This window comes from Mandrillus leucophaeus, unplaced genomic scaffold, assembly GCF_000951045.1.
Source record: "Mandrillus leucophaeus isolate KB7577 unplaced genomic scaffold, Mleu.le_1.0 Scaffold964, whole genome shotgun sequence".
NCBI lineage: Eukaryota > Metazoa > Chordata > Mammalia > Primates > Cercopithecidae > Mandrillus > Mandrillus leucophaeus.
This window is the reverse complement of record NW_012110519.1, coordinates 819,993-839,172: the sequence shown is the minus strand read 5'-3', so window position 1 is coordinate 839,172 and position 19,180 is coordinate 819,993. Positions and strand designations below refer to the sequence as shown.

Below are 19,180 nucleotides of genomic sequence, written 5' to 3'. Positions count from 1 at the left end.
TGTGTATTATTGTTTTGACCTTTGGTATTTGGAGAGAGAAAACTTTTTTCATTTACGTTTTAAAAAATTAGAAGTACCATTGAGAAATAATACTTCTTAAAAATTATAGATGAGTAATGAAACAGATTTCTCTGAAGTCATATCTGACTTTGGCTCTGTTTTGGGCGAAGGATCCCAGATAGTGTACTGTTCTAGAAAGAAACTTTAATTCTGTTGCTAGGGTTCTTACAAAATGTGTAACCATAAACTATTTTAATAAGAGACAGTTTCGTAGATAGGTTTCATTTTTCAAAAAAGGGGAAGAAACACCGTTCTGTGGCTTGATGTGGCTTTGTCAGTTACTGCCTCCCCACCTCCCGGGACTTCCCACTGCCTCTTTAGCACAAATCAGACTTAAGCAAAAACAACTCTTTTTCCATGGGATCAGTTATAAAAAGAATGGCTCTGCAGTGAGCAGTTCAGTCTACTGGTCTCGTCAGTGAAAGGCTTGTGAAAATTTCTGGAAAGAGCACTGGCTGGCTTGTTCATCTCTCTGTTTGGTCAATTGCTGTGTTTCTGCTGGATCAGATGAGCAGATTGGTTAGTGAAGGTAAGAAAAAGAAAGCAAAGGACCCTAGAACTCTGCTATTATTTTTTGTCATCTGTCTTCTCACGCTTTCTTAACCCTTTATCACCAGAGCACAGATCCATTCTTATGACATCTAAAATGCTTTTCTAGCTTACCATATCAGAGGCAAGTGGGAGTTTAAACAAGCATTCAGTGGAGTTGAAAAATAAAGAGAAATTAAGCCCAATACTTCCTTTTCTTACCTCCTCGTGTCCACATTCTAAGCATTTCTAAAATACATATATTTTTGCCTACAATTTTTGACTGATCTGATCAAATATTTATTGTATCATTTTTGCAGTCCTCTTTCACTAATTGCTACACTGGTTTAGCGTCTGCATTTTTAAAAGAAGGCCTAAAAACCTAAGCAAGATTTTGCAGGGACAACACAGCTCTTGAATTCAGTTACGGTCATGCAGTTTTAGAGACGAACACAATCATAATCCTTTCCAGTTGGATTTGACTCTCAATTATTCAGTTCAGCAAGCTTGTGATAGTGTTTTTCCATGTGGCAGGATGTATTCAAAATGAATGTGATCTATAGTGAGGATGCTTTTCGACTTTCATCTGGGTGATTTGCGGAAAGCTTCCCTCTTGGTATTAAAGATAGCGCATGTACGAGTAGATTTTTGTTTGAATTATCTTTAGACTCGCTTGAACATTCTTTGTCTTGTGCATATGAATCTGTGCTTAAATATAGACCTGGTTTGGACAGAATATTTATACTGATATTTTTATAACATTTCTTGCGTAGGTCAGTGTGAGAAGATTGTTTCTGAGCTTGAGAAGCTTCTGGAGGATTGAAGAGTATTTGAAGTCTGTGTCAAACATCCACATCATAAGTGGAATTTTGGAGATATTCAAAGGTAGTACACTAATTCTATTATCTCAGAGCAAAGTGATGTTTGGAGTATTTATATCAAGTTACTGAGACATTTCCCATCACATATGTAATGATTATTTTAGATACATAAGATATTGTCCCTCTAGGCTCTTAATAAACATTATACAATGTAAATATGCCTTCATTAACTAAATATGGTTATTTCCCCTCCCAATTTTTGTTTAAAAACGTTTCAAATCTATATAAAAATTGAAAGAATAGTACAACGAACACCCATATTTTCATCATGTATATTAATCAGTGGTATCCTTTTGCCACATTTACTTTCTCTTGCTTTGTCTTTCTGTCTCCGCTTGTCCTTTTAGATATATGTATAAATGTAAATACATATAAATATAAATACACACACAGACACACACACACAGTTTTTTCCCTGAATGGTTTGAAAGTATGTTGCTGACTTTAGGACACATGTCACCCCTAAATTCTTGAGCATGTATCTCCTAAAAATAAGAGCAGTCTTCCATAACACTGTTACAACACCACGGAAACATAACATCGACACAATACTATTATCTAAGATGTGCTACACATTCAAATTTTCCCAATTATCCACATGTCCTTTAGAACCTTTTTATTTTTTAAATCCAGGATCCAATCAAGAATCTTGCATTGCATTTGTAGTTGACATGCCTACAGTTAAGTAAATGTTAATGATAATTGGCATAATTAACATGATTAACAATGATTAACAATTATAACACCAAGGAAATTTGTATCAATACAATACTATTATGATAGGTTTTCTTATTTTTGTAGTCCTCTCATTTTGCATCAAAATACGTTGAAAGTGATTCAAGAAAACAATCCATAAGATTTAATTTTTCAATTTATGGTATATCAAGAAGCAGTATAAAGAAAAATCCAAACTATGATAAAAATATATTTACTAATATTTCTTCACCAAAGTTTACATCTTCTGAACTAAGAAAATTCACACATCAGATCATCCTTGGAAGTAGTCATTAACTTTGGTCATAAGAATCTAAGAAGAACCAAACACAAAATTATTTATTTACTTGGTCATATTAATATGAAGAACAGAGGGCTTTTGATTTATGATTGTACTATCTTAGCCATCAAGTTATACTTTCAGAAATTAATTTGTTAAGTAAGAATTGCTTCATATTTGATAGAAGAATAGATAATCCCAAATTATATGATTTGTAACAGAAATTGAAATATTAATGAGCAATATTTTAGAGCATTCATCAGTAAATTCAGTACAAGTTGAAATAATAGGGATATAATCTAAGGTATGTGATGAAGTGATTATTTCCAGGTCTAAGGAACAGGTATTTTTAAAGATAAGAGTAAGGAAACTGCAGATGCTATTTTATACAGGGAGGTCCTTCCTAAAGAAGCTTTTTGTTTTAGATAAAGGTCTTGCACCATTCACTGAAAAAAAAAATTGGAACATGTAATACAGATTTGGTTACATTATCATAATTAAATCATGAACAAAACAATATTCAAGTTTTTCAGTGATCACTTTTCAGCAATTTACCTGCAAGTCCCCCACATCAAGAAAGTCTTAAAAAGTTTACATTGGAATTATGGGATTTAGAATTTATATTATAGGATAATATAATATAGAGGTAAAGAGATGAAATACGGGATTTTGAGTTTTGCGGGTATTAAAAAATAACACATGACCTACATACAATCTTAACAAGACAGTTCACTCTCTAATTTGAGACAAACATAAATTAGCTCATTTTATTGGAAAATTTAAAAAAAAAAATGTGCTAAGGAATGTCAATGAAAACAATCTCAAACATTGCTGGTGAGAGAATAAATTGATCCAAGCTACTTGAAAGGAAATTTGGCAATAGCTTTGATCCGGTAATTCTGCTGCTCTAAGTCTGGCCTGTGGAAATACTCACGGAGGCATATGCAATAATTATACATAGAGGAAAAGCAAGACTAACCTCAGTGTCCCTCAAGAGAAATGATTTACTAAAATAAGATGTGTCTTTAGATGTACTATTTCAAAAACTCTTAAAAGTTATATCTCTGTAAGCAGACATGTTGACAGGTAGAAGCCAAACTGCACCCCTGCTAGCTAGGCTCAAGATCTATGAAACAGCAGATAACAAATGTTTTCCTGTCTATAATTGCAAGATGTTATAGCCCATGATGGTGGAAGGCAGTCCCATCCCATTGCCTCCATTTGTGTGTGGCCGCTAGAAGTTTTTGCGTCCATCTCAATCCAGCCTCTTTGGGTGTCTTAGTTCACACACCTCCACAATGTTCTTCAAGAGGCAGGATCTGTTTTGCCTCATCATCCAAAATTTCCACACTCCCCACCAATCCTCAATCTTGTTTTCCTTTTGCTCGTGTCAATTTTTCCTTCTTTCCAAAGACTATTCCAGTGATTTATCTTTTCTGTTTTATTAAAGTTTCATGAAATCCTGATGAACACCTTGGGGTAGGGGAGAGAAGAGCCTAGAATCATTTTTCTAACTCAGATGCAAGGATTCTGAGTAGATGGCCAAGGGTTCTGAAATGTTAACGTATGAGGTGAGACTTGAAGGTTATGGGTGGCAGACCAGAGGATGGGTAGGGAACCAGAACTCTCAGGACAGAAGACAAAAAATGCACAAATCCCTGGGATAGGCATGGGGCTCAGGTGAACTGGGAAGGGATCAGCATGGCTGGGTTCCTGGGTCCTGTGGGAAACAGGCAGAGATGAGATTAGGAAGACAGATAGGGAGCACACATCACAGGCTTACCCTGTATGAACTTAATCCCTGAGGTGATGGGAAGTGGTTTGTATTTAAACAGAGAATCTGTATTATTTTATTTATTTATTTATTTATTTATTTATTTATTTATTTATTATTTTTGAGATGGAGTCTCGCTCTGTTGCCCAGGCTGGAGTGCAGTGGTGTGATCATGACTCACTGAAACCTCCACCTCCTGAGTTCAAGCAATTCTCCTGTCTCAGCCTCCTGAGTAGCTGGGACTACAGGCACTCACCACCACACCAGGCTAATTTTTGTATTTTTAGTAGAGACAGGGTTTCACCATATTTGTCAGGCTGCTCTCGAACTTCTAACCTCAGGTGATCCACCCACCTCAGCCTCCTGAAGTGCTGGGATTATAGGCATGAGGCACCGCACCCAGCCTGTAATATTAAATTACCCTGTGAAAGATAGTTGTAAAATTACAGATGAGGCAATGCCAGGCTATAGCAGTGTCATGGTTTAGGAAAATGTTCATATGGTTAGATTAAAAAACAGAGGATAAATTAATTGTATTCCTGAAAGACGTATGAGCATTGATACACAATTGGGACATACGTGTAGTCATCTGGGCCACCCCTCTGGGGTGAGTGCTGGCTTTCCCCTGGAGCCTTCCTTTTTGCACTTCACTGCACCTTCCTTCTTTTATTTGGCAAGTGCTGTTGTTACTACATGGAATCAGGGCTGATGCCCTTTTCCTGGAAGGACTAATTGCTTGCTATTATGATTGCGTGATATTAACTGCTCTTAGCTGTACAATAGTGTGATATGTTCTAAGAACAGAACACACACTTTGGAGTTTGTAAACTTGGGCTTGAATCTTGCCTGTAGTACTTAGTCATTGTGTGACCTTGGAAGGGGTATTTATCATATCTGAAACTCAGTTTTCTCATTTAGAAAATCTAGATAATGATAAAGAGAAAAAAATTAAAAGATTTTTAAAGAGATATGTCCGCATCTAGATTATGATCATGTCTAATCTGCAGTGTTGTTGGAAGGTTAGGGGCTATGCCTGGAAAGCACTTGGCATACAGCTGTCATTATGATGCCTATCCCATTTATTGCATCTGCTTTTTGACTTCGGTCAAGGGTAGGCAAGCCACAGCCCAGGACCAAATTGGCCCCCTGCTTGTTTTTGTAAACTTTAGTAGGAGCACAGACACAGTCGTTTGTTTACATGTTGTCTATGATTTCTTTCTTGCTATGCCAGCAGGGCTGCAACAGAGTTTGTATGATTTGCAAAGCCTAAAATCTTAACTCTCTGGCCCCGTATAAAAAAAGTTTACTGATCCCTAACTTAGGTTTTTTTTAAACGTTCCCCCTTATAAAGTTCTTCTCTCATTAAGTTTTCTCTTTGACTCCACGCTTGTGTCGTTTAGATGTAAATTAAAAGTGTGTCCTTTGATCAGCATGCTCAAAGGATACAAAATTACAGTTATATAGAAGAAATAAGTTCAAAAGATCTCTTGTACAGCATGGTACTATAGTTGATGATCTATCATATTCTTGAGAAATGATAAGAAACTGAATATAAGTATTCTCACCACAAAAATAATAACTGTGAGGTAATATATATGTTAATTAGATAGATTTTGCCATTTCACAATATATACACTTCAAAATACCATATTATACATGAGAAATTCATACAATTTTATCTGTCGATTTTTAAAAAAATCAATCAAAAAATGTGTCTATGTGAAGAAGTGATAACAACAGCTTTTGGAAAAACTAAATGCTAGTCTAGAAAGAAGAACCTACGTTGCAGTTTCTTCTGAAAAGCAAGTAAATGATTTAACAAGGCACTGCACTTTAGCACATATTTCTAAGTTGTGAATTTGCACATAAGGTTAATTTTGGCATTCCCCTATCTGTTAATGATTAATGTGGGCTAAATTTGCCTAGAACATCCCCTCTGCAAATGTTCTCAGGTGTCTCTTCCTTCACACCTAACCAATCTGGGAGAATTTTATACATTTTATATATGTATATTTTATATGGAATATATATAGCTTTACATATATATAGCTTTATATATATATAGCTTCTCTAAGATGAGAAACAAGAATTCAAGTGACAAAATATCATTGAACAACTGAAGTAACCCATTGGGTTAAATTTTGGTGTCTCCGATGAAATAGATTCTAACAAATATGTTAACATTTGTTTGAAGTGTACCTTTTATATACCTTTGAAGAGATCCAGTGATATCTTACTAGAATTTCAAAAATACTGGAAAATTATTAAGAAAAATGCCAAAAATCAGTCAAAATAAACTCAATTAACTTTTCTTGATGTCTCTAAAATTTTAGGATATTGTGATGTGCAATGCTGTCTTTGTTCTAGTGGTGCATTAAAGGGTGCAGTAATGGGCCCTTTTTTTTTTTTTTTTGAAATGGAGTCTCGTTCTGTCACCCTGGCTGAAAGGCAGTGGCCCAATCTCAGCTCACTGCAAACTCTGCCCACCACCCCACCCCCATTCAAGCGATTCTCCTGCCTCAGCCTCCCGAGTAGCTGGGATTACACACATGCAGCACCATGCCCTGCTAATTTTTTGTATTTTTAGTAAAGACAGGGTTTCATCATGTTGGCCAGGCTGGTCTTGACCTCCTGACCTCATGCAATCCACCTGCCTCGGCCTCCCAAAGTGCTGGGATTACAGGTGTGAGCCACTGCGCCCGGCCTTGAATGGGCCCTTTTAAGTGCATTGAAGTGGAAGATGAATTGAAGCAAAGGGCCTAAACTAGGAAATTAATTATGAAGATTAAATGTGTTAGTATCTGTACTTTTATTTATGTTTTATTACTCTGCATAGCTTTAGAAAGATCTTTTAAAAGCTTCCTTAGTGTGCTCTCTGCTGCCCTCTGCTGCTAATTTTCAGAAATTAATTTTGATTCTGATTAATGCTCACTTTACTCTTCATAATCTCATTCAAAATTAAAGCTTGATGGTACTCAAGACAGAATTTAATCCCACACTCTCAATTTACAGATGATAAGTTGAGTGTCTGAGAGGTTAATAACATGAACTTGGGCTCCATTTCCTGACTGCTGGTGATTTGGGGCACATTACTCAATTTTGTCATCTGTAAAACGAGCATAATAATAGTACCTAAATATTAGAGTTTTTTTGTGATGATCAATTAATTTAGTACACAAAAAGCATGCAGAATATTTTCTGGGTTGTAGCTAGTAGTATGTTAGCTATTTGATAGATTTGGCAACAACTAAACTAAAACCACTGCCAATGACAAGATCAGAGCTAGAACTCTGGTCTCTTAATACTAGTACGTGCTCTCTCTCTCTCTTCATATATATATTTATGTGTGTGTGTGTGTGCATTTATGTACACACACATATATATTTTATAAAATACATACAATTCTCCATGATTTGTTAAGTGTGAAGGAAAAGACACCAGAAGACATTTGCAGATGAGATGCTCTAGGTAACATACATATATTTATATATATACACCACATATGTATATTGCCTGAGTGAGTATGAAATTAAATTTTGCCTTCAAATATAGGGTTTTATTTTTTGACGGAGTCTTGCTGTGTCGCCAGGCTGAAGTGCAGTGGCTCAGTCTCGGCTCACTGCAATCTCCACCTCCCGGGTTCAAGCGATTCTCCTGCCTCAGCCTCCCGAGCAGCTGGGATTACAGGTGCACGCCACCACGTCCAACTAATTTTTGTATTTTTACTAGAGATGGGGTTTCACCATGTTGGCCAGGATGGTCTCGAACTCCTGACCTCGTGATCCATCCACCTCGGCCTCCCAAAGTGCTGGGATTACGGGCGTGAGCCACCGCACCTGGCCCGAATATAGATATTTAAAATGTGACTTGTTCACTGCATCCAAAGCTCTTGTAGTCTTTACAAAGCCCTTGCTGCTGCTCCTTCCTCCTTGTACTGTTCCAGGTGGGCTCCCCACAGAAGAAGCTACAAACCTAGAAAGCTCCTCAAGCCCCCAGTATAAATTCCTACTGCCTGCAATTGGAAGGTGACTTCACTGTGGACTTTAAGTAGCTTCTCTAATGAGCCGCCTACCTGAATCTCCAATGGACAATGACACACTTGCACCCAGATAGTCTATCTCTTGTCAGGCTCAAGAAGAGCTAAGCTAAACCCATTGCTTCATTCGCAGCTCCTCCTGATCTTCCCATTTTGGTCAATGATGGTGCCATTTTCCCTACATACCCACACTCAGAGTTACTTTTGGCTCCTCTCTCTCCTTCACTTCCATGTCTGGGGGTCTTGGTCTCTCACATGCGTTCCTTCTCTTTCTTTTCTCCTACCTCCCTCTTGGTTCCTGTCCCAGTCATCTCAGGCTGGGATGAATCCAGCAGCCTCCTAACTTGGGTCCTTAACACCAATCTCACTCCGCTGAAATTAATTTTGCACTTTATTGCTATATTATATCATGTGGTGAATCAGCTTCCTTACTTGCCAGAACATTGTATCGCCTACAGGATGAATCAAATGTACTCAGTCTTGCATGTCCCAACTTACCTCCCTGACCTGACCTTATCTCCCACTCCTCCCTCCCAGGAATCTTTTTTTCTTTCTTTCTTTTATTACAATTTTTTTTTTTTTGGCTGGGGACACGTCTATCCCTAGAGACTAGGATGCACTTTCTGCTTTTCTGGCATCGGACCCACCACTTTACTGGTCTGTCTTGGGTCCTGCACATCAGAATGATAGAGTTCTTATTCTGCTGGAATTAAGATACCAGCAAACTTCTCAGTTGACAACAAATAGGAAAAGGGGCCCATTACTGTACTCAAAATTCTAGGCCCTTTTCCTTCATTGCTATGAAGGACTGTGGAGATTATCTGGAGTACTTATAAACCTCATCCGCATACAATGAAAGAAGACTCCGTTAGGGCTGATTGTTTAATATGAAGAGAAATAAGATAAATAGTGGGAGACTTGGGGTATGTCTGAATGGGGGTCCTAAAGGGGGGATTCAGCAAACTGGGACATTTCAAGAAAGGCTCTTAGGTGAGCATGACACTGACAAACAACGCTTGCACCCACCTATATTGGTGTCTGTTACTGACCCACGTGAAATTGACAACAGAAACCTCTTCACTTTTATTGCCCTTTTCTCCTCTGTCTGCAATGTTTTCCCTCTTCTCACTGCCCTTATGAATCCTTTCTGTCTGTAGGGCCAAATAAAGGTTAACCTATCACACAGTCATCTCTCTCTTCTTCACCCTTAGAATGTGCATCATCTTTAACCACAAACAGCTATACAGGAAATGCCATCTGCTTCTCCCCCCACCCCCTTAGTTACTATTTATTTATTTATTTATTTATTTACTTATTTATTTATTTATGACAGAGCAAGGCTCTGTCATCCAGGCTGGAGTGCAGTGGTGCCATCTTGACTCACTGCAACCTCTGCCTCCCCAGTTCAAGTAATTCTCCTGCCTCAGCCTCCTGAGTGGCTGGGATTACAGGCGTCTGCCACCACGCCCGGCTAATTTTTGTATTTTTTAGTAGAGATGGGGTTTCATCATGTTGGCCAGGCTGGTCTCGAACTCCTGACCTCAGGTGATCCGCCCTCCTTGGCCTCCCAAAGTGCTGGGATTACAGGCATGAGCCACCGTACCTGGCCCTTGGTTACTTTAAAATATTTATCTTTAGTTTTTATTTTAATTAAAAATTTAATCACAGTTATACTTGCACATAAATTGGGTCAAATAATTCTGAGAAGTTTGTTATGAAAAACTGCTGTCCTTGCCTCCTTTTCCAGAAGCAACTACTTTTATCTCCCTTAACTAATTACTTGATATTTACCATCATTTCTTTAAATGGCATGCTTGTGCTGCAACTTTTGGATTTTTCAGTTTGGGGCATTATTTCTTGACTTGTCATCATGAAGAGGAGGATTTAGTTCTCATTCCTCTCCTCACCTCACCAAGGATATACAACTTTGTCCTCTTCCTCTCACTATACGGAGTGGCCACCTAGTCTGGACTCACAGGCCAATGCCTAGGATGATTTTTATTGGTATCATTGTACTATATATATATTAAAATAGTATTTTATACATACATGATATTCTGCTATATATGATAAAAATATTTTATCTTTGTTTACTGACTTTATGGTCACCTTGTGGTTATATTTTAAATTGAGTTAGATCCATTTTCAGTGCTTTATATTATTATGTGCTGTATTATCATGACTCTATAAAAGCTATTTATAGCTCAGCCATGTAGTAGACCATGGGTTGTTTTTGTTTTGCTTTGTTTTTCGCAACACAACTTTCTTTCCTTTTTTTTTTTTTTTCTTGAGACACGGTCTCGCTCTGTTGCCCAGCCTGATGTACAGTGGCACAATCACAGCTCACTGCTACATCGAACTCCTGGGCTCAAGCGATCCTCCCACCTCAGCCTCCCAAGTACTGGGACCACCACACCTGGCTAAGTTTTGAATTTCTTGTAGAGATATGATCTCCCTATATTGCCCAGACTGGTCTCAAACTTCTGGGTTCAAGCGATCCTCCCGCCTCAGCCTCCCAAAGTGCTAGGATCACAGGCATGAGCCACGGTGCCTGGCTTTACTGCTACACAACTTTCTTAAAATTATGAATTGGTGATTATAATTGTCTGGATCTGTCTATATGGCAGCTACTAGCCAAATGTGGCTATTTAAATTAAATTAGATTAAATCAAATTAAAATGTCAGTCACAGTAGCCACATTTTAAGTGGCTATTGGCTATCATATTGGAAAGCACAGATATTTGACATTTTCATCACTTCAAGACGTTCTATTGGATAGCACTTTTGTTGCCTCGGAGTGACCTAAAAGAATGCACAATTAAAATGAAAATATCTTTACAATTTTTCTTTGAACAATTCACACAGGCATTCTAGACTTCTCCAAATGGAAGCATTTAAAAAACTTTAAAATAAATTCTGTATCTTCCTTGTTTCAAAATAGTGAAACAAACAAACAAAAGCCTCAAATAAGTGTTCTAGTCCCATTTCATTACCAAACATCTAATAGTTTATGCTCTGGCTTTGCCATCTCTTTTTTTTTTTATTTGTTTTTGAGACAGAGTCTCACTCTGCCACCCAGGCTGGAGTGCAGTGGCTCAATCTCGGCTCACTGCAACCTCCACCTCCTGGGTTCAAGCGATTCTTCTGCCTCGTCCTCCTGAGTAGCTGCGATTACAGGCATGCACCACCATGCCTGGCTTATTTTTGTATTTTTATCAAAGATGGGGTTTCATCATGTTGGCCAGGCTGGTCTCAAACTTCTGACCTCATGTGATCCACCTGCCTCGGCTTCCCAAAGTGCTTGGGTTACAGGCATGAGCCACTGTGCCTGGCCTGGCTTTACTATCTTTTGTTAGCTCCTTTCTGACATCCCTTGAAAGGAATACAGAAACAAATTAATTACTCAGATGTTACTTTAGTATGCTAAAAATAACTGTCATAGTATGCTGTGATGGCGATCCACCAATGAACTTTAAATTGCAATTATTGGCCAGGCGCAGTGGCTCATGCCTGTAATCCCAGCACTTTGGGAGTCCAAGGTAGGCAGATCGCTTCAGGTCAGGAGTTCAAGACCAGTCTGGCCAACATGGTGAAACCTCATCTCTACTAAGAATACAAAAATTAGCTGGGAGTGGTGATGTGCACCTGTGATCCCAGCTACTCAGGACGCTAAGGCACGAGACTCACTTGAACCCGGGAGGTGGAGGTTAGAGTGAGCCGAGATCACACCACTGTATTTCAGCCTACATGAAAGAGCGAGAATGTCTCAAAAACAAAACAAAACAAAACAAAACAAAACAAAAAAACCAAAAAACTGCAATTATAATTAGCAGTCTTCAGTATTTAAAAATTTTATGTTATCACCTTCACTATTTTCTAAGTCTTTGCTGTTCCATAGAGTAGTCATGTGACAATTAAAATCAAATTAAATTAAATTAAAAATTGAGTTGCCTTAGCCATATTACAAGTGCCCAATAACTACATGTGGCTATTGGCTGCCATTTTGGACAACACAGATATTGATCATTCCATCATCCCAGGAAGCTCTGTTGGACAGTGCTGGTCTAGATTTTTCATTTGCTTAGCTTTTTCTAATTTATCCTCAAAGTTTGTGGTCAATTATATAAATTGTATTTCATGATAGTCAGACCTTTTCAGTTGTCTTTAATTTTATCTTTAGCTTCAGAAGCCTTCTGATCTGTTCTAATCACCTGGTTGCCTTTTTTTTTTTTTTTTTTTTTTGAGACGGAGTCTCATTCTGTCGCCCAGGCTGGAGTGCAGTGGTGCGATTTTGGCTCACTGCAAGCTCCGCCGCCTCCCGGGTTCACGCCATTCTCCTGCCTCAGCCTCCCGAGAAGCTGGGACTACAGGCGCCTGCCACTACGCCCGGCTAATTTTTTTGTATTTTTAGTAGAAACGGGGTTTCACCGTGTTCGCCAGGATGGTCTCGATCTCCTGACCTTGTGATCCGCCTGCTCAGCCTCCCTAGAGTGCTGGGATTACAGGCATGAGCCACCGTGCCCGGCCCCTGGTTGCCTTTTAAGCCTGTTACATACGCAGCTTTCATCCTGGAATGTCTTTTCACTGTCATCATGGGTAGGTCTCCTCTTCACAACTCCTGGGCCTAGGACGAAAAATGGGGAGCCTCAGTCTTCAGCCCTTCCACCTTCTTTGCCCAGTCCTGGCTATCCTTGACATTCGGCCCATATACCTAAGCTCTGTCTACAGCCCTCGTTAAAAACCACCTCTTCATCATCTTTTGGGCCTAGGGGTGTGTGCACATTCAGTTTCCCCAAGTCTGTCCTAATCGTGATGGATTTGGGGCAGAGCCTGTACAGACTCTGTAGTTGGGTCTGCCATCTGAGCAGGGAATTCCGAGGTCCTGAATACCAGAAGTGTGAGCTAGAAGGCAGCAGTATAGAGGCTGGGTGGCCTCCCATCATGTTGGACTCTAGAACTCCTTACCCTGTTGGGAGAGGTGCAACTTAAGGAGGGCCAGAATGAGGCCCTTTACATTACTGGGTTCAGAACAAGGGCTCAGGCTATCCTGGTTTAAGGGCTGTTTGTTTCTCTCCTGTGCTGTATTTCCTGTTTCCGGTATCCTTTGTCTCCATTTTATTGTTTTACTTACTCCTTTCAGTGGAGCACATATTCTATTGACTTTCTGAGAAAGGTACTTGGAAAATCAGCTACTTGTAACCTAGAAATATCTTTATTCTGTCATCACACTTAATTGATAACTTGGTCTTGGTTGAAAATAACTAGTTGAATGAAAATTCAGAATTTGTAGACATTTTTTCATTGTCTTATTGTTTCTTATGTTACTGTTAAAAAGTCTGAAGATTCTGATTCTTGGTCTTTTTTTGTGACTCTTTTTTCATTCTGGAAGCTTATAGGATATTCTCTTTGTCCCAGGTGTTCTATCATTTCACATTCATGAGAGGAGGTATAAATCTATTTTCACTCACTATTTTGATAACTTATGTCCTTCCATTCTGGGAAATATTCTTAAATCGTGTCTTTGAATTTCTCCCCTATTTTCTCTGGTCTTTCTGAACCTCCTATTATTCAGATAATAGATCTCCTGGACTGGTCCTCTCTAATTTTATTTTCCATCTTGTAATTTTGTTCTCCTTTCAAAATAATAATTTGCCTCAACTTTACCTTTCAATCCTTCCATTGAGGTTTAAAATTATCATTTTTAATTTCTAACAGCTTTGGAATTCTTCTTTTTTATAGCATCCTATTTGTAATTCATGATTATATTATACCTTAACTCTTTAAGAATATTGATGGTAGAATCTGCCACCTCCTTCACCCCGCCCTAACTTTGTTTCCTCCAAATGACTATTTAGGTCTTTCTCATAGCAGACCTTTCCTCAGATGTTTCAGAATTCTACTCATATTTAAGGATAAAGATCCAAAAAGCTGAATAGGCTCTATTAATTGTGGACTTAAATAAAGAATGATCTGGTTGCCTGTTGAGTTGGGGAACCTCTGATGTCAATTGCTCTTCTCAGACAAGTCAGATTCCCCAAGACATTCTTCCCAATATCCTGCTTAGAAGGTGGATACTCCTCTTGCTATCATTCTTTGAGCTGAGTAAGGGGAGAGAGGTCATGGATCTCAGCAAAAATATGCATATGTTTATTTAATTGATCTATTATCAATTCAATAATTTTACCCTCAATTGGTATTCCCTACTCCAGAGACCCTCTGTTTCACTCTTTAGAGACTACATTTGAAGTTTTTCTTTGGGGTTAAGGATAGGGAGTGTCACCTGGCTGCATGGCCAGGTGTGAAAGATGATCTGGGTTTCTCACTGCTTTTTAAATAGACTTTCAATATTTCTTACCTTAGATATATCCCCTTTACTCTCACTCCAAAAAGGTATGTGATACCACCAATTCCTCAACACTGAGGGCAATTTAAGTCAGATTGGCTCTTCGCTTTTCCCATGTATATTAGTCTGTTCTCATGCTGCTTTAAAGAACTGCCTGAGACTGGGTAATTTATAAAGGAAAGAGGTTTAATTGACTCAGTTCTGCAGGGCTGGGGAGCCTCAGGAAACACAATCATGCTGGTAGGCACCTCTTCACAGGGTGGCAGGAGAGAGAATGAGTGCCCAGAGAAGGGGAAAGCCCCTTATAAAACCATCGGCTCTCATGAGAACTAACTCACTATCACGAGAACAGGATGGGGGAAACCACCTCCATGATTCAATGATCTCCACCTGGTCCCTCCCACGACACATGGGGATTATGGGAACTACAATTCAAGATGAGACTTGGGTGGGGACACAGCAAACCATATCCCCATGGCTCTTGTAAGATTCAGTTTTCTTAGGTCTCCTGTCATTAATCCTCAATCTCCTGCTTCCCAGCTTCTAAAATGTTATTGTACTGGTCTCTTCTCCTGTTTTTTTTTTTTTTTTTTTTGTGTGTGTGTGTGTGTGTGTGTGTATTTGTGTGTGTGTTTGTGTGTGTGTGTGTATTATACCTTGTTAAAAACCATTTATTGTTGTTTTAGTGAAGTTTGGAAAGGAAGAAAAAATACATGCATGTGCCTATTCTGCTGTCTTTCCTAGGGATCTTTGCTTTCTTCAACCTCAGTTGAATATCTTTTTTGAGCTCACGTTCTCCAGAGTGGTGGGAAAGTACTCACTGTCAATCAGGATTTCCTCAGTCACTTCAGGGCTCCCTCCTCCTTGGATGTGTGTCTAAGTTTTAGATTGTTTATATAAAACCATAGGGTCAGCTGAGGATGGGAGTGGGTGGGAGATATCTTTGGTTGTCATCATGTAGCCATACTGGTATCCATGGAAACTTATCATTCATCTGGTCCCTGGTTTGTAGTCTATGGAGATCATGTCTGCAATCTTTCCATCCCAACTGTAGGTCTTCTCCAGGGTTTCAGGTTCTCAGCAGCATGCTCGTGTGTGAGCAGACTTGATGAGGCAGCCTCATACTGGCCTGCCCAGGTGATGCATGTGGCTGTCTCTCCTTCTGCTCCTGCAACATGCTGGTCATGAGATAATTTTGCAAACTTGTCTACTCTTGGCTCCCAAATCTCTCTGGAGACATACTTTTTCCCTCTATGGGGGACTCAGTCTACTTAAGTTTATTATTACTACATAAATATTATGCCTTAAGTCCTTCATGGTTCTGGATTCTGAGGTGTAGAAGCTCAGGTTATGGTTTCTCAAAAGTCATTTCTCCCAAACAATTATTTCTGCCAGGAGTTTCTAAAGCCCATTTAGATACTCAAAAGTCAACAGATCGTTTTTGCTCTGATTTTCCACAATGATATTCTGAGGGCTTGAAGGTGGAACGCCCTAGCTATAGCCTGGGTAGGGGTAGGGTGTTGAGGGCCAGGAAGTAACTGCATCCCCATTAGTTCTTTATGATAAACTCTTTCCCTGTTTCTTATCTTTCCATGTAGGTAAGATTGGCCTTTTCACCTGGATATTAGGTTTGAGGGCGGAACTTCATATAGATTTGTAAGGAAAGGGCAACTTTTGTTTTTATCCCTATAAGTGTGTTCAGCATACAGTAATTACTTCATGGATTTGTTGAAGACCTTTAACTTAGTATCTTCATGGCACATAACTGTGCCCAGAATATAGTAAACATTAAAAAAAATTGAGATTTGCTAAATAAACCAGGAATAGTTCCAGAAGAGAAAAAAAAATTTACAATCTGACCCTTCTACAATTTTTAAAAAAGGGAAACATTTTATTTACCTGGGAAACAATAATTACATGAATGTAAAAGAGATGTTAACAATTTTTAAAAGGACCTTTATGTATGGTTTTAAAAAAATCCTCCTTTCTTATTTGACGTTTCAAGTTCAGGCTCAAGTTGACAGGTCTGTTTCAGAAGCCCAGCTCTCGAGGCCCAAGAGGACCAGTTTTCCTCGCTGTTGCCTCTTGCCCCAGTGCCAGGAATGCCAGCGTGTTCTGTTTTTAGAAAATGCAGCTGCTGGTTTCTAGCCTGTTCTAGCCGCTCCAGACCAGTGACAATTGCTGGGGGCGGGGAGGGGAGGCAGATGTAGGGAAAGCCCGTGGTCAGGAAAGCTCCTTGGTAACTAGGAGGTAAACATCAGTTAGATACAGAGACATTTTCAGGATATATTCTGAGAACTGGGAGAGATAGAGAAAGAAATTTATTCTGGGATACAAAGACAGGGTAGGCTTTGTGGTACTTCATGATGTATTGAGCACGAATTAATTTCATACCATGTCGTTGTTGAAAATTCTTTAACTCAAATTAACAAATACCTTTTGAGTCTCTGTAGAAATGCAAATAACTGTGCTAGCTCCCAGGGGTCCAATACAAAGTTAAGTAAGACACAGCACTTGTTTTCAGTAGAATTTGCCGCAAATTTTCTCATTGTTTGCTCATAACCCACTAGCCATGTTTCCAATCTGCAACTTCTAGGTCACTGTTCATTTCCTATGGGGCAGAATGCAAATGCTTTTGCCTGACTGCCAAGGCTCTTCACGATCCAATTTCAGCTTATTTTCCCAATTCCTAATGCTTGTGCTCAGCTTCTTTGTATGTGGTGGGTAGGTCATGCTGCCATATTCTCTTATAACCCTGTTCCTATGGCTGGAACTCCTAATTACTCTTCAGCATTCAGCTGAAATGTCACCTTCCCTATGACACATCCTGTGACTTCTCCCCTTTGCCCCAGGCTAAGTTAGGGACCCCCAGCCCCTGTAGTTCCTTTGTACCTATCACTATTATAATCCTCAGTGATATAATATTGGAATTGTTTATATCTAGTTAATTTTTTCCTATAGTGGGAAACTTTCTGAAGGATGGAATTGTATGTTTTTCATTTTTATATCATTAGCACATGCCATAGTCCTGGTACAAAGTAGGCACAGACTTAGTAAGAGCTTGGTGAATGTATAAAGTGAATTTATTCATTGTCCTTATTTTTGATATATCAAGTGCCAACTTCTAAAATTTCAGTATTCTTTTTCCCCATTCTTACTCATCGATTCTCTTTCCAGAATGCTGTCAGAAGGGTATCTCAGTGGACTTGAGTACTGGAATGACATCCACTGGAGTTGTGCCTCTTATAATGAGCAGGTGGCTGGGGAAAAGGAAGAGGAGACAAATTCTGTTGCTACTCTTTCCTATTCCTCTGTGGATGAAACACAAGTCAGAAGTCTCTACGTGAGCTGCAAATCATCTGGCAAGTTTCTCTCTTCAGTGCATTCAAGAGAGAGCCAACATAGCAGAAGTCAGAGAGTCACAGTGCTGCAGACAAACCCCAATCCTGTGTTTGAAAGCCCAAACTTGGCTGCAGTTGAAATATGTAGAGATGCCAGCAGAGAGACCTACTTGGTTCCATCTTCTTGCAAAAGTATTTGCAAGAATTATAATGACTTACATATTGCAGGGGGCCAGGTGATGGCCATTAATTCAGTGACAACGGATTTTCCCTCTGAGAGCAGTTTTGAATATGGCCCTTTGCTGAAGTCATCTGAGATTCCTTTACCCATGGAGGATTCCATTTCTACTCAGCCCAGTGACTTTCCTCAAATACCTATCCAGCGGTACTCATCGTATTGGAGAATAACAAGCATCAAAGAGAAAAGCAGCTTGCAAATGCAGAATCCTATTTCTAATGCAGTGCTGAATGAGTACCTGGAGCAGAAGCTTGTGGAGTTATATAAACAGTACATTATGGACACCGTGTTTCATGACAGTTCTCCTACTCAGATTCTGGCATCTGAACTCATCATGACAAGTGTAGACCAAATCAGTCTTCAAGTGTCTAGAGAGAAGAACCTGGAGACCTCAAAAGCCAGGGATATAGTCTTTAGCCGCCTATTGCAATTGATGTCAACTGAAATTACTGAAATTAGCACTCCTAGTCTCCATATTTCTCAGTATAGCAATGCAAATCCATAGAGAGAATGCTTCCATTACTGTCTCTCATTTACTTAAGCATGAAGCAACACTTTATCCATTTATTCTGAGAATGTGCAGGAGGGAGTGGTGAAGGGGAATTAAGGGCTAGAGAAGTAAAGGTCAGTTGGAAGTCATGTGTGAATCATGGGGAAATCTCATAATATTACACTTGATGAAGGAATATGGTAAGAGGAGCCATAAGGAATGATTTCAAAGAGAGGTGTGTACAGCAAGGAAGCAAAAATAAAAATGATCAAAAAAAGAAAAGGTTAATTCATTTAAAGAAACATAGGAATTAAAAAAGAAGACAGCCAAATGAGATGAAACAAAAAGGCCAAAAGGTAGCTGGGCGTGGTGGCTCAAGCCTGTAATCCCAGCATTTGGGAGGCTGATGTGGGTGGATTACCTGACGTCAGGAGTTCGAGACCAGCCTGGTCAACATGGTGAAACCCCATCTCTACTAAAAATACAAAAAATTAG

The 19,180-nt window shown here is 39.2% G+C and overlaps 1 protein-coding gene across 1 annotated transcript; it reads left to right on the top strand.

Moving 5' to 3' along the window:
* Window positions 1-311: 311 nt before the first annotated feature.
* On the top strand, window positions 312-19,161 carry LOC105532510 (chromosome unknown open reading frame, human CXorf21). Its single transcript, XM_011970690.1, has 3 exons — window positions 312-589; window positions 1,362-1,473; window positions 17,794-19,161. Exon 3 carries the CDS (start codon window positions 17,795-17,797, stop codon window positions 18,698-18,700), a length of 906 nt encoding a protein of 301 aa, XP_011826080.1. The 5' UTR covers window positions 312-589; window positions 1,362-1,473; window position 17,794; the 3' UTR covers window positions 18,701-19,161.
* The last annotated feature ends 19 nt before the right edge of the window (window positions 19,162-19,180 follow it).

Excerpts from the sequence above, each read along its gene's own strand:
- LOC105532510 (XM_011970690.1), top strand. The coding sequence starts at position 17,795 with ATGCTGTCAGAAGGGTATCTCAGTGGACTTGAGTACTGGAATGACATC.